At 45.0% G+C, this 26429-nt stretch overlaps 1 protein-coding gene across 1 annotated transcript in view; it reads right to left on the bottom strand.

Moving 5' to 3' along the window:
- Positions 1-13792: 13792 nt before the first annotated feature.
- Positions 13793-26429, bottom strand: part of LOC137570448 (C-C motif chemokine 5-like) — a 36729-nt gene continuing 24092 nt past the window's right edge. Inside the window, exons 3-4 of the mRNA XM_068279117.1 lie at positions 24487-24570; positions 13793-14118 (exon numbers count right to left, since the gene is read on the bottom strand). Of these exons, the coding sequence (XP_068135218.1) occupies positions 13944-14118; positions 24487-24570 (259 nt within the window). The 3' untranslated portion in view covers positions 13793-13943. The remainder of the gene's footprint in view (positions 14119-24486; positions 24571-26429) is intronic.

Genomic DNA, 26429 nt, shown 5'->3' with positions numbered 1-26429 from the left:
TAGAAAACCAACCCATCTTTCTATAGCTGTTCCCACGTTGAGCCGTGCCAGGGTGGCATGTATATAATCCCACGCCACCCTGTCAAAGGCCTTCTCGGCATCGGTTGACAATAAAAAAGCCTTCATGGCCTTCTTCTTAGCGTAAGCTATTACATTGATAGACCTCATAACATTGTCCTTGGCCTCTCTTCCTGGAACAAATCCTGTCTGGTCTAGATTAATCGAGTCAGGTATATGGGGGAGCAATCTATTTGCCAGTATTTTGGCAAGTAGTTTGGCATCCAAGTTGAGGAGAGAAATTGGCCTGTGATTTGAGCATTTTTGGGGGTCTTTGCCCGGTTTTGGAATCACTGCTATGTGAGCTTCTAAGAGTTGTGAAGTCGGGGAGGCATCTGTGGCGATTGAATTAAAGGCTGTTACAAATGCAGGGGCTAGGGTATTACAAAATTGCTTGTAGTATTGGGAAGTGAAGCCATCCGGCCCTGGTGATTTCCCTGGCTTAAGAGCTTTAACAGCAGTATAGAATTCATCCTCTGTTAGAGGTGATTCTAAGTCTTCCTTCTCAGATTCTGTTAAATTAAGGGGCTTGGAATGTTTTAATAAGAATTCCGAAATCTTCACTTCTCTATTGTCTGTCAAATCTGTGCTATTCTGTGTCGACTGTAGATTGTATAAAGAAGTGTAATAGTTTTTGAATTCTTCTACGATTTCTTCAGATCTGACAATTTTCCGTTGTTGACTATTCACTAAGGAGGGGATATGTGTGATATTAATCTGTTTTCTCAGGGTTCTAGCCAAATATTTCCCCGACTTATTACCTGACTCGTAAAAGATTATTTTACCCGACAGGATTTTCCTTTTGGCTTCAGTGAATAAAAGGTAGTGTAGTTTTGATCTGGCTGTGTTCAGTTCGGTGAGGGTTTGAGAGGCCAAGGATTGCTTATGGAGACTTTCTAATCTCTTGATAGCATTAGTCAGATTTTGGATCCCTTCCTCTCTCTCTCTTTTAAGCTGTGCCCCCATACGGATGAAGTGACCCCTCACCACCGCTTTATGTGCTTCCCACACTGTAAGGGCTGACACTTCAGGGCTGTTATTCAAAGCAAAATAATCTGCAAGAGTGGATGAAATCTTTTCTGAGTTGTGTTTTTCAGTAAGTAAATTAGGGTTGAGGCGCCAACACCACGTTTTAGTGATTTTAACTGGGAATCTCAGAGTCAGGAATACTGGTGCATGATCCGAGATGGATTTGGATCCTATCGAGGAATCCTGTATTAGGGCTAAATCCCGTTGGGGTAAAAGGATGTAATCGATTTTTGTGTGTTTATTATGGATTGGCGAAAAAAAAGTAAAGTCTTTCTCTGTTGGGTGCATAATTCGCCAAGAATCCATCAGTGTCAGCCCTTGGAGATTGGTCTTGATTAGTTTTAATGCTCTATATGATAAAGAAGATGTACCATTGGAACAATCAGTCAGTGGGTTAAAAGGAACATTTAGATCTCCCCCAAAGATCAGAATGCCTTTACTGAAGCTCAGGAGTTCAGATGTGACAGATCTGATAAAAGAGGGTTGATGGCGATTAGGAGCATATACAGATACAAGCGTTAGTTGTCTCTCTCCGATTTTTCCCTTGACAAATAAGAATCTACCATCAGGATCTCTCTTAACATCTTCAAGGATAAATGGGATTTTTTTATGAAAAAGAATGGATACCCCTTTTGTTTTAGTGGTTGGGGAGGTGGAATGAAATGCTACCGGGAAAAAGGGGTGTAATTTTGATGGTATGTGGTTAGATCTGAAATGTGTCTCCTGAAGGAGCACAATTTCAACTTTTTCTCTACGTATTAGGTCAAAGAGCATGGACCTTTTCTCTGGGGCATTAATCCCGTTCACATTTAATGACAGGATCTTCCAAGTCTCCCATTTAGAAGTGGAATTAGTGTCATTGGGGATGGGTAGGGACATGATTAGATAGTTTTGATCCTGATTTAGGGGTGCAATCGGAAAAGAGACAACCCTGAACAGTAGAGGGTAGATAAGAAGAAAAAGGAGTGAAGAAAGAAAGAGAAAGAAAGAATATTTGCACATGGGAAAAATAAGTAAAGGTCTTGCCAAGACCAAGGTGACTTGTTTTCTTAACCCACTCGGGAACGACTTGGGTGGTCGCTCCTGAATCTTCAGTGGGAGACAGAGTCAGTGTATACTAGGTATACACTGTGTGGGAGTATCGAACGTCAACAAATATAATGGCAGGAAGTCCACAACAACCTGCCAAACCACCATATAGCAGTATAAATCAAACCTTCTATCTCCAACATAGTTAACTATAACTTAAAATAACAGAGTTGAGAAGCATCTCTAGAGCACATTGTATGGGTTTCATCATTTGGGTATCATCTGGAGGACTGGGACACCAAAGAATCAATCATTCTGCTAAGTATGTCCTTTTGGCAAAATTACTCTTGGGATGTGTCAATATTGCTATAGGCATCCTGTGAGGAGTATGGGATGAGGAGAAAGAGGAAAGAGAGGGGAGAGAGGGGCGGGGGAGGGGGGGGGGCGAGGGAGGAAAGAGGGAACGGACATGACTCGAAAATAACATATTTCAACCCTTACATACTTTCGATCAATAAGCAATATATATGTCATAGTGTGTGACTAAAAGGGAGAAACAATAATAAACTGTGGTGTTGCTTATAGATATTATTGAGGTCTTGTAACTTTAAGACAATTGCTTATATCTTCTGTATATAGGGCATCTAGTTGCCTTGTATCTAAAATATCTGTCTACCCCCCACCCACCCCCACAGCATTTAACAGTAGAACATGAAATATACTATGAACCTGTGAGTCAATGTATACCCATTTCAAGAGTTTCCCTCTCCTCAGTGTTGAAAAGCTTTAAACAGGATAGCAGGGCCTCTGCCTATGATGAATTATGATTCCTGGAGAGGATACGTAAAAAAAAGGGGGAGAAAAAAAGAGAAGGAAGCGTTATATCAGTCCTCTTCCAAAGAATCAGCGTTAACTTCTATGTTTGCAGCCGATTCACTAGTGCACGATTGGGGACCAACTGATGTAGGTTTGTGAGGCTGCGAGGTGACAACGAAGTTGAGGTCTTGTAGTGTCTCTACATTGTCCCAATTAGGAATCTTTATTGTTGGTAGATTCAGATCGGCGCAGAAATCTGCAAGGCCTGCAGAGTGTCTAAGTGTAAACAGCTTGCCACCAGCAAATACTGCTAAGGCGAAAGGGAACCTCCAATGGTATGTCAAACCTTTCTCTCTCAGGGCTTTAAGTAGTGGTTGTAGGGCACGTCTTTTCGCTAGCGTGATGCCAGATAAGTCATGATAGAGATGGATAGTGTGGTCGTTAAACAAGATCTAGTCCTGGTTTCTAGCTGCGTGCATGATATCTTCTTTGAGTGGAAAAGATTCGAGGCAGCATATAATGTCTCTAGGCTTATCGTTATCAACGTTGCGGGGCTTGAGGGCCCTGTGCGCTCTTACAAAGCCGATCTCAGTGTCAGAGGGTCTCTCGAGGAGATCATTAAAGATGGCTGATAAGGCTGTCTTTATCTGCTCAGTGGTCACAGACTCGGGTATTCCCCTGACCCTTATGTTGCTACGTCGTCCCCTGTTGTCCAGATCCTCCAGATGAGAGGAGTGTGTTAGTAAGAGTTTGTTATGTGAAACAGCCGTCTTGTGAAGCATATTGATCTGGGCATCTCTTTTGGATCCCGCTGCCTCTACGGTGTTCAAGCGATTGCCGATGGCGACCACCTCTGTACGCACTTCAGCTATGGCTGCATGAAGGGAGGTTTTAATATCCTCCGCCATAGCGTGGATGTCTGCTAGGGTAGGGGCTTTATGTTGTTTGTCACCCACCTTCTGGTTCTGCATTGGAGAGGAGTCTGGTGAGAGCTGCGTAGTGCGGGTCTCTTTTGCCGGCGCCATCTTGGGAGTCTGGGTTGCGGCCTTGCGAGGTTTAAATATCTCCGGTACCGTTCTCCCAGACTGAGCGGGCGGGAGTCCAGAGTCGGCTGAAGTGCTCTGTGAGCTCCGGGTGCTTCTCATGCCAAGCTGGAGATATATCGAAGCTGATTACGAGGTGCTTTTGGTGGGTATAGTGCGGGAGCTCCGGATCAAGCGGCCATCTCTTGTCGGCGTCAAGCCACGCCCCCGGAGCAAAAGATGTGACCAATCAGAATCCTTTCTGTATTAACCAGCCGAAACCTGATTGGTTATCCTAGGCAACTTGAGTAAAGATAAAAATCATCTCAAAACCCCATTGCCAAGCCAGTAGCATACAGTACACGGTGGAGCAGAAGTCCTGGACACTTTTATGCCCATACAACTTGCAGAAGTTAATAAATCAAAATCACAATGTTCCATTTGATTGGAAATTCTAGTGTTGGACGAACACCTGGATGTTCGGGTTCGCGAACGTTCGCCGAACATGGCCGCGATGTTTGGGTGTTCGCACCGAACTCCGAACATAATGGAAGTCAATGGGGACCCGAACTTTCGTGCTTTGTAAAGATTCCTTACATGCTACATACCCCAAATTTTCAGGGTATGTGCACCTTGGTAGTGGGTACAAGAGGAAAAAAAATATTTGAAAAAGAGCTTCTAGTTTTTGAGAAAATTAATTGTAAAGTTTCAAAGGAAAAAATGTCTTTTAAATGCGGAAAATGTCATTTTTCTTTGCACAGGTAACATGCTTTTTGTCGCCATGCAGTCATAAATGTAATACAGATAAGAGGTTCCAGGAAAAGGGACCGGTAACACTAACCCAGCAGCAGCACACGTGATGGAACAGGAGAAGGGCGGCGCAGGAGGAGAAGGCCACGCTTTGAGACACAACAACCCAGGCCTTGCATGAGGACAAGAAGCGTGCGGATAGCAATGCATTTTGTCGCCATGCAGTCATAAATGTAATACAGATAAGAAGTTCCGTAAAAAGGGACCGGCAACGATAACCCAGCAGCAGCACACGTGATGGAACAGGAGGAGGCCACGCTTTCAGGCGCAACCCAGGCCTTGCATGAGGACAAGAAGCGTGCGGATAGCAATGCTTTTTGTTGCCATGCAGTCATAAATGTAATACAGATGAGAGGTTCAATAAACAGGGACCGGAAACGCTAACCCATCACAGATGTTCATTGTTCATGTTACTTGGTTGGGGTCCGGGAGTGTTGCATAGTCGTTTCCAATCCAGGATTGATTCATTTTAATTTGAGTCAGACGGTCTGCATTTTCTGTGGAGAGGCGGATACGCCGATCTGTGACGATGCCTCCGGCAGCACTGAAACAGCGTTCTGACATAACGCTGGCTGCCGGGCAAGCCAGCACCTCTATTGCGTACATTGCCAGTTCGTGCCAGGTGTCTAGCTTCGATACCCAATAGTTGAAGGGTGCAGATGGATTGTTCAACACAGCTACGCCATCTGACATGTAGTCCTTGACCATCTTCTCCAGGCGATCGGTGTTGGAGGTGGATCTGCACGCTTGCTGTTCTGTGGGCTGCTGCATGGGTGTCAGAAAATTTTCCCACTCCAAGCACACTGCCAATACCATTCCCTTTTGGGCACTAGCTGCGGCTTGTGTTGTTTGCTGCCCTCCTGGTCGTCCTGGGTTTGCGGAAGTCAGTCTGTCGGCGTACAACTGGCTAGAGGAGGGGGAGGATGTCAATCTCCTCTCTAAAGTCTCCACAAGGGCCTGCTGGTATTCTTCCATTTTGACCTGTCTGACTCTTTCTTCAAGCAGTTTTGGAACATTGTGTTTGTACCGTGAATCCAGAAGGGTATAAACCCAGTAATTGGTGTTGTCCAGAATGCGCACAATGCGTGGGTCGCGTTCAATGCAGTCTAGCATGAATTGAGCCATGTGTGCCAGAGTCCTGCCAGAATCCTCATCATCCTCTTGTGAGCGTTGTGAGCGTTATGATGCATCATAGTCGTCACCTTCTTCCTGGTCTGCTTCTGCTGACCATTCGCGCTGAATTGTGGAAGTCCAACGTGCACCGTTCTGGCCCTCGTCAGTGGTGGCATGAAATTCCTGCTCCAACTCCAGCTGTTCCACCTCCTCTTCTTCGTCATAGCTGCTGGGGCCAGCGTTTCCTGAGGCAGATGGCCTGATGTTGGTATCATCACGCTGATCGTTTTCTCCTTCAGATTCCCCCAGTTGCATCATGACAGCTGTTTCCTTGATTTTCAACATTGACTTCTTCAGTAAACACAGCAGTGGTATGGTAATGCTGACTGAAGAGTTGTCACTGCTCACAAGCAACGTGAATTGCTCAAAATTTTGGAGGACTTGGCAGAGGTCCAACATGTTGGCCCAATCGGATCCACAGAAGCTTGGCAGCTGTCCGGATGCGCCTCGGTACTGCGCCGTCATGTACTGAACCACTGCACTCTTCTGCTCGCAAAAGCGGGCTAGCATGTGCAGCGTAGAATTCCAGCGCTTAGGGACATCACACAGCAAGCGATGGTGGGGGAGATTGAAGCGCTCCTGCATCTTGGCGAGTGCCCCCGAAGCAGGGTTGCCAACCTAATTTCTAATTTTTGACGGACAAAAGGCCCAAAAAAGCAGGACATCCAAAATTTTGGACGGACAGGGGGCGGAGTCAGAAGCGCACTTTTAAGTAGAGTTGTGGGCGGCGCTAAGTTCCGGGCATTATTTTTTTTCAGTATTTATAAAACACTGACATCTTCCGCAGCACTTTACAGAGTACATAGTCATGTTACTGACTGTCCTCAGAGGAGCTCACAATCTAATCCCTGCCATAGTCATATTGTAATGTCCTACCATATTATTATTATTATGGGTACTTATCCGTTAGCCGGGCGCATCCGGCAGGTGGCGCTGTTGATGTTAATTCCAATCATGATTACTTCACGTAAACCTGTGAATGTAAACGCCGGATGCGCCCGGCTTAACAGATCAAGCCGCCGTCTTGCTTCCTCTCTCGCTCTCCTCCCCCTCTTGCCCTCTCTCGTATGAGCCTTGGGGAGGGGACATGCGTGTCCCCCCAAGGTCGTTCGTCGCGATATTGCGACGAATGACTCTGGGGGGACACGCATGTCCCCTCCCCAGTGTTCTATAGGAGAGAGGCGCCCGGCTAACGGATAAGTACCTTATTATGTATTTATATGGCACTGACACCTTCTGCAGCACATTACAGAGTATAAAGTCATGTCACTGACTGTCCTCAGAGGAGCTCACACTCTAATCCTACCATAGTCATAGCCTAATGTCCTACCATATTATTATTAGTATGTATTTATATAGCACTGACATCTTCTGCAGCACATTACTGTTCTCACACTAGCTCACAATCTATAGACCTGCTTCTTCATGTGCCACAGAAATGCAGTTCAGAGCAGCTGTGGTGATATTATGCACCCCTGATCGGCCTCCGCAATTCATTTGAGATGTAATCTATAAATGTGATTCCATCTCACATTTATGGACTACATCTCCCAGCATGCATTATTGTGGCAGCTGATCAGGGGTGCATAATATCATCACAGCTGCTTACTTAGTGTGGTTCTGTGGTACACATAAAAGTAAGATGGAGGCACCTGTGCAAACTAAGGGGATGGGAAGCTAGAGATCATCCCTTGTACATTAGTAAAAATCACAGCTGTCCCCAAAAACACACACCGTATACTAACCTCCCTTAAGGCCCATACACACGTCGGACTTTTGCGAACGACGGGTCGTTTGAACGTCCCGTCGTTCAGTCGTCCGCACGCCAAATCGGGCGTGTGTACAGACTGTCGTTCGGGTGATAAGACTGATTTTGAGCGATCCACTCGGCGGATTGCTCAAGACCAGTCTTTTCACCCGAACGACAGTCTGTACACACGCCCGATTTGGCGTGCGGACGACTAAACGACGCCAAACGACCCGTCGTTCGCAAAATTCTGACATGTGTATGGGCCTTTAGGGAGGTGTTTGTTTCAAATGATGGTGCTCAGGTCACTTTAAATTCCAGTAGTGTGCCTATGTTTGCAGAAGGGGTAGTTACACTGTAAGGGCTAGTTCACACTGGTGCCTAAATCCCGATTGTGTTTGCGATTCAGCAGGCAAAATCTTGCATTTTGCATCTGTGATTCCCGTTCAATAGAACGAGAATCACAGCGCAATTGTTTCCAAAGCACTGCATGCAGGGTGTTTGCGAATGATCGCAATCGCTGCTTTGTGAATGTATCCATAGGGTTAGGGTTAGGGCAGCGCTTTGCTGATCACTGGCAATCAGCAGAGTGCTGCAGAATTGGCCAGTGTGAACCAGCCCTAAACTGGAAGATAGGTTGCAGGCAACTTAGCCACAGACCCCAGCTTCTATGTAAATAAAAGGAAGAAATTGAGCTGCCTGCCTGATCAGAGTAGCTAACAAAAACCTATTGTAAAAGTGAAGCAATGCACTTGCCCTTTCAGAGCAGATTTCTATGGGACAGTGATTTTGATCTTTTTTAAAGCTCAGGTTTCAGCTGTTTGATCACCAGGAGTCTTGTCAATGTAAATAACCCCCATGCCCTGCATGGAGAAAGGCTTCCCTGATCACGTCCCTCCTGTGACCCCATTCAAGTTTCCCAGGAATGCTGCTCAGCTAATTACATCATGGCACATGGAGGATTTATACAGCTGAAGTGCCACTAACATGTCACACTTATCAGCTCCCGAGTCCTGGCTGGCAGGAGTGCTGATCAGGGTCACGGCAGAGGCTGGAAGAGTTACTATGCTGAGTCTGACATGCTGTGACTCTGTGAGCAGCAGAGGTAAAGAAGCGCATCGTTCGGCAGGGCTAGAAGCTGCACATGGCTGAACAGTTACCTTCTCCTTCTCCCAGTGGCGGGGACCAGGAGTCAGGACTCCGTGTTGTGGAGGAGGGACACCTTCTGATACCTCTTGCTTCTATTGGCTGGAAGAGCTGAGAGCCAGAAAAGGCAGCTTCTGATTGGAGGGAGGGAGGGATGAGGAGGAGGTGCAGCCTGATTCTCTGCTGTTCCCGGCTTCCTACACCGCGGTCACAGTGAGAGCTGAGCATGCGCACAAAACAATGCGCCGCTGATGGAGAAATTTACTTATTTTAGACGGACAGCATGCTTAAAAATACGGGCAATACGGACATGCTTAATTTGAGGTCATTTGGACGGACTGCCCGTCTAAAGACGGACGGTTGGCAACCCTGCCCCGAAGCAGTAGTGGAATTTTTACAATGTTTGGCCACTGGTCGCACCTTCAACAGAAGATCGGCCACGCCTGGGTATGTCCTCAGGAACCGCTGAACTACTAGGTTCATCACGTGCGCCAGGCAAGGGATGTGTGTCAGCTTAGCCAACCTTAAAGCGCGAATGAGATTACTCCCATTATCACACACAACCATGCCCGATTTCAGGTCCAGCGGTGCCAGCCACAAATCCGTCTGTTCCTTTATTCCCCTCCAAATTTCCTCCCCTGTGTGCTGCTTATCCCCAAGGCAGATCAGCTTCAGCAACGCTTGCTGACGCATGCCAACAGCTGTGCTGCACTGCTTCCACGATCCTACTGCTGCTGGGTTAGCGTTTCCGGATGAGGTACAGCTTTGAGATGCGTTGGAGGAGAAGGAGTCAGAGAGGTAGGTGCTGCTGTTGTTATCCAGTGGGAGGGACGGCGGTGCAGCTGTTTGCAGCGTGGGCAACACCTGCGCCGTAGCAGGTGAGGAATCGCTGCCAGGCTCCACAAGGTTCACCCAGTGCGCGGTAAGGGAGATGTATCGACCCTGGCCGAACGCACTCGTCCAGGTGTCAGTGGTGAGGTGAACCTTGCAGGCAACGGCATTCTTCAAGCTTCAGGTTATTTTGCTGACCACGTGTTCATGCAACTCAGGCACTGCAGAGCGCGCAAAGTGGTAGCGGCTGGGAACCACGTAACGTGGGATGGCCACTGACATCATGCCCTTGAAGCTGTTTGTCTCCACCACTCGATATGGCAGCATTTTGCAGGCCAGATGCTTGGCTATGCTGGCTGTTAGTGCCCACGGCCCGGGGGTCATTTGCTGGCAATTTCCTCTTGCGCTCAAACATCTCCGAGACAGACAACTGAACCGTAGGGCTGCACACTGAAGGGCTGTTGGTTGTTGTGTTTGATGAAGACTGGGAGACCTCAAGAGCACTATTCCGGAAAGGGACAGTGTCAGCGTCGTCTGATGTTTGTGAATGTTGTTGTGAACCACGCAATGGCTGGGCTACTGCTGCTGCTGAGGAGAGTCTGGTGGTGAGTCTGGTGACCCCAAGGGAGGCAGTGTTGCTGGTACCCTGTCCTGCCGCGTTTGCCCACAGAGTGGGATGTTTGGATACCATGTGGCGGGTCATGCTGGTGGTGGAGAGGTTGTTAATATTTTTCCCCCTGCTCAGGCGGGTCTTACACACCTTGCAAATCACCATGGTATCATCCTCACTGCAGTCTTCAAAGAAAGGCCAGACTTTGGAGCACCTGCCTTGCTGGCGATTTCTGTTTGCGCCTCTTTTGCGTCTCACTTGAACTTCCACGCTTGTGGTGCCTGAAATTTCGCGCCGCCTACCTTGTGGCACAAGGCGAACTCGTGCAGCAGTGGGTTCTTCAACAGACTCATCTGTGCTGCTACGACGGCGATGTTCTCCTTCACATACAAAATCTGGGTCTTTGTCCACATTGTCCAAACCCTCCTCTTCCATCTCCTCAAACTCGTCATATGTGATTATGGGCCGCCGCCGTGGAGTAGAGCTCCCCAGAACAACCTCTGCGCAGCTCACTCCAACGTCGTCTTCCAGATCTTCTCGGCCGACCTCCTGCAATTGAAACCCCTCCTGCCCAACTTGCTCTGGGATTTGGGTTTCAAAGTCCTCGGACTCGCCTTGCATTTCAGTGTGCGGTGCATTTCCCACAGTAAATGGTTGTGAATCCGGGCACAACATTTCTGGCTGTTCCATTGACCTTTGAAAGGTGGAAGTTTGTTTGGCTGGGAATAGCTCCTGCGAATACCCCATTGTGTCCTGAGGAAATTCTTCGGACTGGTTATTTGGCAGTTGTGTGCGTGGTGTCGCTGCCGGTTGTGTCAGCTTTGTGCCCACTGGCTCCTTGTAACTGGCTGAGGACTCGGACCTTGTGCGTGATGTGCTGGTGCTGCTTAACCCACTGCTGGACGCTTGAGAGGTCATCCAATTAATTATCTGTTCCTGTTCTTTTGGATTTGTGAGGGTTGATTTCCTGGACAACATGGGCGGTATTGAGTGGGTTTTCTTCAGTGCTCCACTTTGGCCTGTACGTGAACCGTCAGGGGAAACACCTCTTCCCTTGCCCCTCCCTCTTTCACAGGATTTCTTCTTCATTTCACTTATCCTTAAAGTACACGCTGACTGGCAGCAGTACAGTGGCAGTACAGAAATGCTATATAGTGGTGGGTGAGCAGTGTACTACTATTCCCAGCAGCGACACAGAGCACAATGCTATACAGTGGTGGGTAAGCGGTGTACTACTATTCCCAGCAGCGACACAGAGCACAATGCTATACAGTGTTGGGTGAGCGGTGTACTACTGTTCCCAGCAGCGACACAGAGCACAATGCTATACAGTGGTGGGTGAGCGGTGTGCTACTGTTCCCAGCAGCGACACAGAGCACAATGCTATACAGTGGTGGGTGAGCGGTGTACTACTGTTCCCAGCAGCGACACAGAGCACAATGCTATACAGTGGTGGGTGAGCGGTGTACTACTGTTCCCAGCAGCGACACAGAGCACAATGCTATACAGTGGTGGGTGAGCGGTGTACTACTATTCCCAGCAGCGACACAGAGCACAATGCTATACAGTGGTGGGTGAGCGGTGTACTACTGTTCCCAGCAGCGACACAGAGCACAATGCTATACAGTGGTGGGTGAGCGGTGTACTACTATTCCCAGCAGCGACACAGAGCACAATGCTATACAGTGGCGGGTGAGCGGTGTACTAATGTTCCCAGCAGAGACACAGAGTGGCAGTAAACACAATGCTATACAGTGGTGGGTGAGCGGTGTACACAGAGTGGCAGTAAACACAATGCTATATAGTGTGGGTAAGCGGTGTACTACTGTTCCCAGCAGCGACACAATGACTGGGGGGACCCTGGCTAGCCTGGCTGGAGAGAGAACTACCCTGCCTGCCTACCCAAAGCTAAACCCACAGACAAATGGCGGAGAAATGACGTGGATCGGGTATTTATTTACCCGAACCACGTGACCCGTTCGGCCAATCAGAGCGCGTTCGGGTCCGAACCACGTGACCCGTTCGGCCAATCACAGCGCTAGCCGAACGTTCGGGGAATGTTCGGCCATGCGCTCTTAGTTCGGCCATATGGCCGAACGGTTTGGCCGAACACCATCAGTTGTTCGGTCGAACTCGAACATCACCCGAACAGGGTGATGTTCTGCAGAACCCGAACAGTGGCGAACACTGTTCGCCCAACACTAGTTACCAGGAACATGTTCCTTGTGGAAGGCCACAGGTCTAAACTGCCCCGACCGTTAGACAGAAAGGTAAACAAAGCCGATATTTACAAAACATTGCATTCTTTGTAACTAAGGTATAAAGCAATGGAATATTAATTAATAAGGTGGGTCACATGCCCATGCCTGCCAATTGTAGGCTTGGGGTTATGGCTCAGATGATGTCACATTTAACTCTTTCCTGGTCGGTATTAAAACATCTGGCGGTGTACGGAGAGGCACTCTTTGCTTCCTCTGATGGCTGGCTTCAACATTTTACTTTTATTTATTCATGTCTTGTCATCTTATCTAACTGTATGCTGTATATACGTAGTATAGATGTAACTTAGTATAGATAGACAGAAGACCAAGACTAGTTATCCTTCACCAGGAAGGTTGCCAAGAGTTGTAACCCAAAGGACTTACTACAGAACAATCTGCTTTGCTAAGATGTAACGAAATGTACTGTCTTATCTGCTGACTGAATAAACTCCTAAACTTTGAGGACGCATAAGAAGTTCTATCTCCTATGCTGTTGCTGTGATGAGAGTCGTGTCTGCAGCTCTTATTAATGAGTTGATGGTGCCGGAAAAAAGGTGTAGTGTTGTTGCCAATAGCAACCAACGTATAGTTTCTTATAAATGCCATGTAGTAATTTCTCTCCATCAGCATTACAGGACAGTGCATCTCCATCTGGTCCTTCAACAACCATCTTGTTTCCTCAATAGAAAGCTTGCACTCACATGACCACTCTGGCTGTTTGTGATTGGGGAGCATGGTGGTGGCATTGTACTACAGGATAATGACCACTCATTCTTTTCTTTAGGCCAAATACTTCATAGGATATTTTGATCCAGGGAGTAAAAGATCCATAGTTAGGTTGATTGCCATTTATCCATTAAAACTGGCATTTCTGTGGATTTCAATTCGAATGTATCACCATAACAGTAGTGTGCAAATGTACCTGTTTGTATGGACTTTTATTCCCAACAATTTTTTTTTTTTAAATGTAAAAGCAAAATGTAACTGTGACAAAAGTAAAAGTCTGTGAAGTGCAACAATCCACATATTGCAGATACAGCAAAATTACATTAAATACTATATGGACCATAAACATCACACCTAAAGAGGTTTGCTTCACCTCAATCACATGATTATGCCTCATGGAAGCATTCTGGGAGATGTCATCAACTGAATCCATAAACTCCACCCAGTCTGCTTTATTGTAGCTGCACAACAAAGGAAGGGGTCTCTGTTTTCCTCATTTCAATACAGTAAATCTTTATTGATAAAAGAGAGCATCTGGATTATGTGAAGAGAATGCCTGGATTAAACAGGGTGACATAATATAGGGTGGAAGGTGAATAAAAACAGCAAAAGCTACGATCAAGATTATTATTTTCCTAAATAATGTATAATTTAATATGGATAACAACAGATGTTTATGCACATCATTAAATCTCATTCAGGGGTCTTATTTCCGTAAATGAATCCTCCTTCTTCTGACCATTTAGTTTCTTCCTGTTCATCTGACTATTTACTTTCTTCCTGTTCTTCTGACCATTGACTTTCTTCCTGTTCTTCTGACCATTGACTTTCTTCCTGTTCTTCTGACCATTGACTTTGTTACTGTAAAAGAAGAAACCGTCATGGCAGTTAGTTCAATTATATGAATTTAGAATGTAGTTCATTCAAATAATTATATTATGTATAAATTACAAAATGAATAACTAAAGTGAAATATAAAAGTTTTGTTTTCCATAGCATTGTAGTAAGGGGGCTTTTAGGACGATTGTAGCCCCTCACACACTCCAATGAGTTCTGGTTCACCATGAGCTTGCTGGTTAGTCTGTACCTCTCGGTGTTTCAAGCCCACCTCATAGAGCTAAATTAATCCATACCATGCACTGATGAGGATCAAACAATCCGAAACAGTCTGTATGCATGTTGGATTATTATGGCTCTGTACAAATTAACAAACTGACACATCATTGCATTCCAGCGGTTCTGGAGGTGTGTTTAGCTTCTAAGGGTACAATGGTTAATTTGCATATATTCAGCAGTGATGCACTGGGAGACATCTCAAGCTCACTCCAACCTGAATTATCGCAAATTCTTTCCATTTTAAGAAAGCAAACTTTTGTTGTCCATAGCATTTTAGTAAGGGGGCTTTTAGGACCATTGTAGCCCCTCACACACTCCAATGAGTTCTCGTTCACCATGAGCTTGCTGGTTAGTCTGTACCTAAAGTAAAATATATGTAACTGAAATACGATAATTTGTGATGTCTATGGTAGATGGAGCCTGTCTATGGTAGTTGAGAGTTTAACCAAGCAGCTCGGGGTGACCAAAAACCACTAAAGTATAGGGGACTAAAAGAGACTGAAAAGCCCTCCTACTGAAAAGCAATGTTTAGTGTGATTTGCCTTCTTAAAGCAGAAGGTACTTGCGATAATTCAGATTTAAGGCAACATCTGTGGTTACCCACAATGTATCGCTACTGAATATGCAAATTATCTCCGTATGCCCCTGAAGCCAGGCTTACATCCAGACCTGCTAGTGTATAGCAAGCCTATAGCTTGATTTTACAGAGCCACATCAACCCCACATGCATGCAGACAGCCTGTTATTGCAAGTACCTTCTGTTTTAACCCCTTCCTGACCGCCTAACACCGATAGGCATCAGAAAGGCGGCAGCCCCAGGACCGCCTAACGCCGATTGGTGTCAAGTCCTGGAGCTTTGCAGGGAATGTGCATGCATGTGCGATCGTTCCCTGCCGCTCCGGTATTAGCCTGCTAGCTGCAATCGCGGCTAGCAGGCCGTTAGTAAACGAAAGGGGAAAGAAATCACCTTTGTTTACATCGGTACAGTGCTGCTATCTAGTGCAGCGCTGTCCAAGGGACACATGACTGTCCCTCAGAGTGGCTGACAATCGAAACCCTCTCATAGGATGATGCCTATGAGAGGCAGAGAAGAGAACGGATCAACGTCCTAGTCAATTCAGGACGGGGAAGGGGGGTGAGGGGTAGAGAGAGGGGGGAGGGAGGGAAAATCAGGCACTTTAAGCCTAATAAAAAAACAACAAAGGATCGCAGGAGTGATCAGCATCCTCCAAAAGAATGTCCTGTTAAGGACAATGAAAGGAGGTAAGATTAATTTGTGTGCTGAGTTGTACGGCTGTGCAGCAAGCTGACAAAGCTGCACAGCCCTATGTTGTGAAAAATGGCCTGGTCACTAGGGGGGTGTAAGCCTGTGGTCCTGAAGTGGTTAAGAAGTCAAATCACACTAAGCTTTGCTTTTTAGTAGGAGGGCTTTTCGGTCTCTTTTAGTCCCCTAGACTTTCCATGTGGTATTGGGTCACCCTGAGCTGCTTGGTTACTCTGTTGTACTGGTCCAAGCCCTATCCCATAGAACCATATCAATCCCTGCCATGCACTGAGGAGGACCAAAAGTCTGAAACAGGCTGTCGGCACAAAGAGATGAAAGACTATTATTTGTACAGGTGTCAGTGGAGCAAGCAACCCTAGTAGACATTTACTCTCAACTCCATTTCAATCAAGCCTATAATGTGCTGTAGGTCCTAGTGGAGGCTCACTGCCTCATCCACTAACTCCTGTGTCTCCTTCTCTAGTGCCCTAGTGTCTCCACCCCAGTGACCCCACTACCCTCTAGATTGTAAGCTCACAAGGGCAGGGACCTCCTCCTACTGCTTGTTCGTTTGCAGCAATTTATCATATAAACCTACCAATATTAGTGATGTCTCAAACCACTTATCAACTATGTATCTGTAGATGTATTGCTGCATGCCCTGATTGTACAATTTTTTGAACTTCTCTTGTATTTCTGTTCCCCAATATTTGATTTTGTACTATGTACAGCGCTACAAAATATGTTGGTTCTATTTAAATAAATAATAATATCTCTTATTCTGGTGACACAACAACCATAACATTTTGGAATTTGCTGGCTTTGATCATCTGAAAAGTGTGTAGAGGGGGAATATACCAAAAAGGCACACAGAAAACAATAACATCTCTGCACCATACAAGGTTAAAAAAAAGTTTGTTCAGGCACGCACTTGAACTGTAAGCACTGAAGGCAGTGTTGAATTGGGTGCAAATTTCTACTTAACCCTCTGGGCGATACAATTGCATTGCCCAGGAGGGGGCGCAGCACTTTTTTTTTAATGTTTTATTTTTAAAATCATGTAGCGAGCCCTGGGCTCGCTACATGATAGCCGCTGCGCAGCGGCACCCCCCCACCCATTCCGATCTCCTTCGGCGATCAGAGTAAGCAGGAAATCCCGTTCAGAACGGGATTTCCTGCTGGGCTTCCCCGGTTGCCATGGCGACGGGGCGGGATGACGTCACCGACGTCATGGACGTCGTGACGTCAGAGGGAGTCCCGATCCACCCCTCAGCGCTGCCTGGCACTGATCGGAACTGCGCAAGGGGTCGGAGGGGGGGGGGCTGCGCGGCACGGCGGGTAGCGGCGGATTGGCGGCGAGCAGCGGCGATCGGAAGTTACACGCAGCTAGCAAAGTGCTAGCTGCGTGTTACAAAAAAAAATTATGCAAATCGGCCCATCAGGGCCTGAGAACTCCTCCTGCGCGACATACCCCGAGCTCAGCTCGGGATTATCCCCCAGGAGGTTAAACATCTGGTGGGCCAGGACACTGTTATTATTATTTAGTATTTAAATAGCACCGACATCTTCTGCAGCGCTGTACAGAGTATATTGTCTTGTCATTTAACTGTCCCTCAGAGGGGCTCACAATCTACTCCCTACCATAGTTATGTGTCTATATATGTATAGCGTAGTATATGTATCGTAGTCTAGGGCCAATTTTAGGGAGAAGCCAATTAAGCTATCTGTATGTTTTTTGGGATGTGGAAGGTAACCAGAGTGCCCAGAGAAAACCCACACCGACATAGAGAGAACATACAAACTCCGTGCAGATGGTGCCCTGGCTGGGATGCACTGATAGAGGAACTTCACTCCAAATAGATCTTCCTGTTTTGGGTGAAGAGTGTAATGGTTCTTTCAATTACCCTTAATGCTTTGTGGGACCTTGAGGGTCAAATGAACAACCATCAGCCCACCTGTGCATCCTGAGCTCACCTATGAAGCCAAGTATCACTGGTAATGGTGCTGTTTAGTTATGGTCATGTCTTGGAGAACTCATGGAGAAGCATGTGATCAGTTTGGTCAGGTGATAGATATGCAAGTCTCTGATTTGCTAGTCATGATCTTGTGCTAAAGCAGGTTGTGATCCCAGCAAATCAGAGCTTTGCAAGTCTATCGGCTGATCAAACAAATCACATGCTTCACCATGAGTTCTCCTAGACACGACCATCACTACTGCTGTTGGCAAATACAGTAGCAGTAAAAAGTATGTGAACCCTTTGGAATGATATGGATTTCTACACATATTGGTCATAAAATGTGATCTGATCTTCATCTATGTCACAACAATAGACAATCACAGGCTGCTTAAACTAATACCACACAAATAATGAAATATTTCCATGTTCTATTGAACACACCATGTAGACATTCACAGTGCAGGTGGAAAAGGTATGTGAACCTTTGAATTTAATAACTGGTTGAACCTCCTTTGGCAGCTATAACTTCAACCAAATGTTTCCTGTAGTTGCAGATTAGACATGCACAATGGTCAGAAGTAATTTTTGACCATTCCATTTTACAGAACTGTTTCAGTTCAGCAATATTCTTGGGATGTCTGATTTAAATCACTTTCTTGAGGTCATGCCAAAACATCTCAGTTGGGTTGAGGTCAGGACTCTGACTTGGCCACTTCAGAAGGCGTATTTAAGCTTTTCTGTTGTTGATTTACTTCTGTGCTTTGGGCCGTTGTCCTGTTGCAACATGTATCTTCAGCTGAGCTTCAGCTGGTGCACAGATGGTCTTAAGTTCTCCTGCAATGTCTTGATAAACTTGGGAAATCATTTTTCCTTCAATGATAGCAATCCGTCCAGGCCCTGATGCAGCAAACAGCCACAAACCATGATGCCCCCACCACTATACTTCACAGTTGGGATGAGGTTTTGATATTGGTGTGCTGTGCCTCATTTTCTCCACACATAGTGTTGAGTGTTTCTTCCAAACAACTCAACTTTGGTTTCATCTGTCCACAGAATATTGTGCCAGTACAGCTGTGGAACATCCAGGTGCTCTTTTGAAAACTTTAAAAGTGCAGCAATGTTTTTTTGGACAGCAGTGGTTTCCTCTGTGGTATCCTCCCATGAACTCCATTCTTGTTTAGTGTTTTACATATAATAGATTTGCTGTGGGATGTTAGCATATGCCAGAGACTTTTGTAAGTCTTTAGCTGACACTCTAGGATTCTTCTTCACCTCACTGAGCATTCTCTGCTGTGCTTTTGCAGTCATCTTTACAGGCTGGCCACTTCTAGGGAGAGTAGCAGCAGTGCTGAACTTTCTTAATTTATAGACAGTTTGTCTATAATTCTCAATCGTAGGTTTTCTGAGAGCTCTTTTGTGCGAGGCATCATTTACATCAGGCAGTGCTTCTTGGGATAAGCAAACCCAAAACGGGTGGTTTTTTTTATAGGGCAGGGCAGCTGGAACCAACACCTTCAATCTCATCTCATTGATTGGACTCCAGCTGGCAAACATCTCACTCAAATTAGCTCTTGGAGATGTCATTAGTCTAGGGGTTCACCAGTGGCGTAGCAATAGGGGGTGCAGAGGTAGCGACCGCCCCGACAGGCCCACCCGCAACCACATAATTATCTCTTTATTGGTCCTATGCTGATAATATTGAGTTCTATAGATGCTTTGATTAGTAGTGATCATTAACACACTGTTTCCTATCCCCTTCTTGCACCTCTGACACTGTGGTTGTCCTTTATTGGTTTTGGTGTGCCGTATCTATTGTAAGGTATAGAGTGCTTGGGGGCCCAATGTAAAACTTGCAATGGGGCCCACAGCTTCTTAGCTACGCCACTGGGGTTCACATAATTTTTCCACCTGCACTGTGAATGTTTACATGACGTGTTCAATATAAACATGGAAACATTTCATTATTTGTGTAGTATCAGTTTAAGCATACTGTGATTGTCTATTGTTGTGACTTAGATAAAGATCAGATCACATGTTATGATCAATTTGTGCATAAATCCATATAATTCCAAAGGGTTCACATACGCGTACGAGAGAGAACGGAGCTGGAGACTTGGGCGCAGGATACAGCCTGTATATGGCTGATCCTGCTGCTGCACAAGTCCCGGACGTGTTAAATACTATTCCCCCTCCAGGCCGCCATGGATGGTGGGGAATGAAATAATTCGGCTTCCTGCTATTGCTGGAAGCCGAATTACTGTTTTAAAAGCAACTTCAGCTCCGTCTTCTGATGGTGCCGAAGTTACTCCCTGTGCCTGCTATAGCTGTAATTCCTATTACGGCCTATGGTGGCGCCGGCTGCGTCCAAGTCTCCTGCGCTGCTGCGCCCAAGTCTCCAGCGCTGTATTCAGCGTGTTCGTCACATACTTTTTACTGCTACTGTATAGAATATATCGCACAACAGCTTACTTTTATGCAGGGAAGTTTACTAGGCTCAACAGAGCTGTTATTAGGATTCTAATGCTGCTCAATTAATCCAAACTGGGAATTTTAGCAGATCTGCTCAGTCCACAGGCATTAAATGTATGCTGCAAATCTCCAATCTGCCATTCAGTGAACCACTGTACTTAAAGCACAGCTGGCCCGAGGCAAAGCTTTCTAAGGTGAGCACAAAGGTATGATGACTTTGAACTAAAGTGAAATTTTCAAACAGGAAGAGGCAGGCTTGCACCAATCAATACTAGGGAAGGGAAATGGGGGTATTTTCATAGGGGGGTGGGGTTGGTTGTCATGGGAGGCCATCAGCTTAATGTTGCCCAGGGAATCCATTGTAAGTTGATTTGGCCCTGTTGGATGAAATTATGAAAGTATGTAGGGAACTATCCTCTGAAATACATCAGCCCTTCTGATAAATGCAAAATGTATAAAATTGCTGTTCTGGCTTTGGGCCTAAAGCTACCTACACATAGGGGGAGGGAGAAGGAAGGGTGGGGGTCCTGCAGCAGCTCGCAGCAAGAACTATCACAGCTGTCAGTTGAGTATCATCTACCTCAGCAGATAACTGAAGGAGAAGCTGCTGATGTCAGGTGACACCTGCACTCACCACAGATAATCACACAAAATGATCACAAATGATTGGTTCGGGCAATGAAAAATTACGTGAGTGTGGGTAACTAAATGTCTGTTCCATTTAGACAACTTTTGGCAATGTACTCAAAATCAAGGCACTAGGAAATTTGGGGGCCAGTAAATAGCCAATAGAATATCGGTAACATTTACTGATATTACTGATATTTTATTACAGCTAGAGCTAACCCTATTCTCAAACAGAACTCTCCCCCTCCAATGCTTAACCCTATCCCCCCCCCCCCCCCCCACACACCACACACACTTAACCTTAAAGTGAAGCTCCAGACTAAATATCTACTCAGCAGCACTGAAAAGTCTTGGTGTTTAACAGTTTCACAGCATCAGAACCTTGTTTTTCTTACATAAGCATTATTTTTAGCTGCACAAAAACTAAGCTCCGCCCCATCAAAAAAAAAACTGCTCGGGCATTTTTCCCCTGATGCTGTGCAAAGCATGATGGCATTTCCTATGTTGTTATTCACGTTGCCTAGCAACAGGGAGGGGTGATCAGCACACAGGACAGTTGGAACTGTGTCTCATGCTCCCTGTCACCTCCTTTCAACCAAAAAGATGGCTGCCCTCATGAAATGAAACATTTTCCTGGTCTTTAAAACAGGGTGGGTAAGAGATTATTTTACCTATCTATTTTAATTAACATAACTAATGTAACTTGATGACAGTATGTTTGATTAGGCTGAAGTTCCTATTCAAAAACTTCCTTCCTGGCACCCTAACCTTAACTCCCCCCCCCCTCCCCCGGTCACAAACTCCCTTCTAACCTCCTCCCCCCCCCCCCCCCTCCCCACCAGGCAGAAGCCCCCTTCGTGATACATAACTTAAACCACCGCAAATCCAGTACCCAAATTTCCCTTTTGGTGTGCTTTGTATGTTCCTGCCACATTTGTGAGGTTTACTATGGGTTCTCTCTGGCATGCATGAAAAAAGGGGACCAGGAAAAAAGGGCCCGGCTGGATAACAAATTGGCGTCAGAGGATAACAAAATCTCAATAACAATAAACATTGTTAATGAAATTGGTCAACAATAAATACTGTTTTAAATCAGATGGGAGTTGATGATGAAAATATATTAAAGTTAAAAATCGTTACGTAATTCCACAATGCAGCTTAACCCAACCCTACTCTCACACAGAACCCTCCCCTGCTGGTGCCTAAAACTAACCACTCCCCTGGTGGTGCCTAACCCTAACCACCCCCCTGGTGGTGCCTAACCCTAACCCCCCATCATGCCAAACCCTAACCACCTCCCTAGTTGTGCCTAACCCTAACCCCCCCCCCCCCCGTGTTGCCTAACGCTTACCTCCCCCCCCCCCCGGGTGGTGCCGAACCCTAACCACTCCCCCTGCAGAAACACCCTTTTACACATAGAAATGATAATACCTTTGATAACGTAAAATCTGTACATATGTCATGATTGCTTCTGCAACATGTACTGCTGGCTGCAGAGGTGCTGCAGCCAAGTAGTTCTGATTCCTTCACATGCATTTGCTAGCATAGCATTGCTTGTGATAGTTTGTCAGCTAGGGAATGGTAGTCAAGCCAGCCTGCTTGTGACTGATTACCATTCACCTGTGTGGAGATTTGCATCTCTGCTCTCATTGGATGACTTCAGTATAAAGGTATGCTTCCTGCAGGCGTGCCCCGCCCATCATAGTTTCAGTCAGTCTAGGCTGATAATGGGTCTCTGAACACTGTGAAATATAGTTCCTTGTACTGTTACTTTCTAGTTTAGTTCTTGTGGAGTTACGTTATATATTTCCCACGGGGACATATTTACGTACTCCTTCTTGTATAGAGTTGTAGTATTGTATTGCCTAGCTTAGTTGCTGCATTGCTTCAGATCTAGCTAGTCATCCTGATTTATGTTATATATTGGTTCATTGCCAATATATACATATTCTAGTCAGCGTTTATTATTTTTGCTAGTCTTGCGTCATATATTGGTTCATTGCCAATATATACGCATACTAGCGTGTTTGTTGTTTTCCATATTGCGTTCGCGGATTACTGTATCACATTGATAGCTGTAATTATAATTCTTGTGATACTCTTGTGTGATTTATCTGTGCTCTTGTACTCGGCCTTGTGGGTTGCGCCAATTTTCTGCGCAGGATCGGCGAATCCTCCCAGTCCTGTCCTTGTGGAGTAAGCCATTGCTGCGGTTGCGATTGGCTGCTTCATTCCAGTCCTGCCATTGCGAGGTCACCATTGCTGCCGTTGCTATTGGCTACCTCACTCCAGTCTGTCTTGTATTCGCCTGAATGTTTGCTATCGCAAAAGTAGCGCAACATCGCACTGCGCTGCTATTGCGTATTATTGGAGACCCAGAGCTGCAGTTGCTCTGGGCAGCCTGTGTAGCCTCTTCCATTATCCTGCTCTTAGCTGTATTGTGCTGGGTGGTCAGACAGTATGCCCCCCCAGCATTACAACATACAAACAAAATAATATGACAAAAACTATAACGTTGCAAGCTTCTAAAATGATAACATACTTCCAAAACTTAAAGAGGAACTGTGACCAAGGATTTAACTTCATTCCAATCAGTAGCTGATTCCTCCTTTCTCATGAGAAATCTTTACCTTTACTCAAACAGATCATCAGGGACGCCTGTATGACTGATATTGTGGTGAAACCCCTCCCACAGTGTGATGTCAAGACCATGGTCCTGACATCACACTTTGGAAGCCTTGTTGCATTGTGGGAAATAACGGCTGCTTCCAACAGCCAAGTAACCAGTATCTCCCTATGTGCATATATAAATCTATAAAAAAACAACCTTTTAGCTTATCACATTATTAGTGGGTGTGGTTATAGATAGTGGCAATGGGTGCTGTCTAGTTTTTTTTATGCCTGCCAGTAGCAAAGATGATGACGTGCAGACTGACTGTGGATCAAACAATATGAAGAAATTACATGGCGAATATCAATCATTTCTTGATCTTTCTTCTATTTTTTAATTTCTCACTTTGCAATTAATTGATTTATTTTTACCCCTTTTCACTAAAGCTCCTCTTTAAATGTTCTAATGTTGTTAATTATATTCATCGGGCACCCTTTTTCCTGCTTTGGACGCTGTATTAACGATAAATGCATTAGAGTCTATTGCAGCACCCTTTTTTGCCACCCTCAGCCAGCACACTTTTCGTCCACCCTTAGCTGGCGCCCTTTTTTCCTGTTACCTCTCTCTGGGTTCTCCAGACAGGAGCTTCAGCTGTCAGTCAACGTGCATATTTTTAAGTGTGGTAGTATTAGACAATTAAGAGAAATTAAAACGGGTCTGAATACACTGTGTGCTATAGAATGTGTGGGTGCTTTATGAATGGAATAAAGGCAATGGCCTCAATTCACTAAGCTTATCTCCTGTCTTTAATAACTCTTCTAGAGTTATCACCATGGCGATAAGGCATGTCATATTCAGGAAACATTTTACATCAGGCAAACCTAAAGTTAACTCTTCTGTCTTTAAGTTAACTCTTCAATCCTTAAAATAACTCCAGAGTTAAAGACAGGCTGTTTATTAACTGCTGTGTGAAAATAACTACAGAGGAGGTAAATTAACTACAGAGGAGGTAAATTAACTACAGAGGAGGTAAATTAACTACAGAAGAGGTAACTTAAGGAATGAAGAGAGAAAATAACTCTATCACTGTGTGGAGGTAAGTTATCTCTTGCCTTATTATCTCCAGCATGATCTTAGTGAATTGAGGCCAAAGTGTTCTTGTTGCAGCATCTTTGAATACTCACCTCAGAGTCTTTATTGCTTTCTTCACCCATCCATCATTGGGGTTAGCACAGACCATCTCTGACTTTAAATTCCTTGTAAAGAACCTGTAAGAACAAGTTAGTGATAATGAATGGCTGCATTCTAGTGCTGAGAATGTGCTCATTTATTAAATGTCACTGCGCCACCAAATCATCCATAGATTCCTAATATTGTTTTTTTAAATCCTCGATCTGCAACATCTTTAGAATTTTTGACAGTGTTACATTAAATCCATTCACCGTTTTGCAGTTAAATATCGTCTGCAGTTTGGCTTATGTAGGGCGCTATTGATAAATAACGTTACTGTGCACAATAACATCTGCTGTTTGGCATATGAACGGCGCTATTGTTAAATAACGTTACTATGCACCATTTTTCTTCTTTTTTCCCTGTGCGCCATTATTATGCAGTACTGACGATAAATAGCGACAAGCGTATCTTTTTAATGAGGTGCCATTTTTATGCATCGGTGCTGTGCGCCATTATTCTCTGAACCGTCAGTACAGGGCATGCGCAGTAGCGCAAAAGCATTGGCACAGGGACATAGGACGCAGGGACACTTAGATATTATTAGGTAGGATGCACCCTGTATGCATTTAGAGAGTTTAGCTTGTTTAATTCCCCCTCATTTGTGTCTAATCACAAGTTGTAATTTGATCTCTCTCCTGTGTCAGTTGACTGGCATGGCAGATAAGATCATTTGAAAGCACAGGATGTTAACAATTTGACTGCCTCCATGAAAACAGGAAGTAGAAACTGTGCAGATTAATTGCAGGATTTGTATCAGCTGTAACAAAGAAATGTTTCTGTGTAAAGGATATTATGCTGTTATGTATCTTTTAGAGCAGAGAGGACGCACTGAGTTCAGGTCCCCTTTAAGAGTATTTTACCTGGTAACTGAAATGAAGAGGTTCCCAAGTTCCTTTGATCAATACCAGAATAAAATTGAAAAAAATCCGGTAGCGCAGCATGTCTGAGTATCAGTAATGTTATACTTTAATTAGTATCAAATCACATAAAATCATATACAATTAAACTGTCTAGAGACAGTTTCACATAAAATATATCTATGGCTAAAAACATCAATAGCAATTACCCTTGTAGTATACTGTAAATTGTTGCCATATCATACAAACTGTGTGCATACAGAATTCACCATAGGATTGCTTCAAGTTTACTTAATAGTCTGATGTTAGCAATGCATTATCTCATACACAGCATATACTTTAAAGGACCACTATCGTCAAAAAAGTAGGCAGTTAAAATCTGACGGAACTGACAGGATTTGGGCCAGTCCATCTCCTCATGGGGGATTCTCATGGTTTTCTTTGTTTTCAACAGCCTTTCCTGAACAGCAGTTTAAATGCCAAAATAGCAAGATACCAACCAGCCTCCCTACTCACTTGTACACTATTTTGTCAGTTAGACTGCTGTTCAGGAAATGCTGTTGAAAACAAAGAAAACCCTGAGAATCTCCCATGAGGAAATGGACTGACTCAAAACCTGTCGGTTCTGTAAGATTCTAACTGCTTACTTTTTTCACTATAGTGTTCCTTTAATTATTCCAGACATCCCTCAGTCATACTTGAGTAATTCTTACTTAAAAATGTGTAAGCGCTCAGAAATTGGGAAAAGAGGAAAGGAGAAAAAAGTTGAGATTGGTGTGTATCGATCATATGATACAGCTCAATGTTCCATGGTATGCTGATTCCTCTGGTGCTGTAATCTGTTTATACTCAGGTGCACATTGCGGTTTTATTAAATAGTCAGCCCAGTTCCCAAAATAAGTCAAGGTTCAAAGTTATTGGTTTTATGCTGTTTAATGCTTTTAGACCATAGATGCGTTTTGTGTTTTGATACCACTTTGAGGTGTAATTGCAACCAAGGTTTTTTGGTCTGGGATAGAGTGGAGGCATAACTGGTC

Source organism: Hyperolius riggenbachi, chromosome 4 (assembly GCF_040937935.1).
Source record: "Hyperolius riggenbachi isolate aHypRig1 chromosome 4, aHypRig1.pri, whole genome shotgun sequence".
NCBI classification, from domain to species: Eukaryota; Metazoa; Chordata; class Amphibia; order Anura; family Hyperoliidae; genus Hyperolius; species Hyperolius riggenbachi.
The sequence above is the reverse complement of the archived record's forward strand: the minus strand, read 5'-3'. Positions and strand labels throughout refer to the sequence as shown.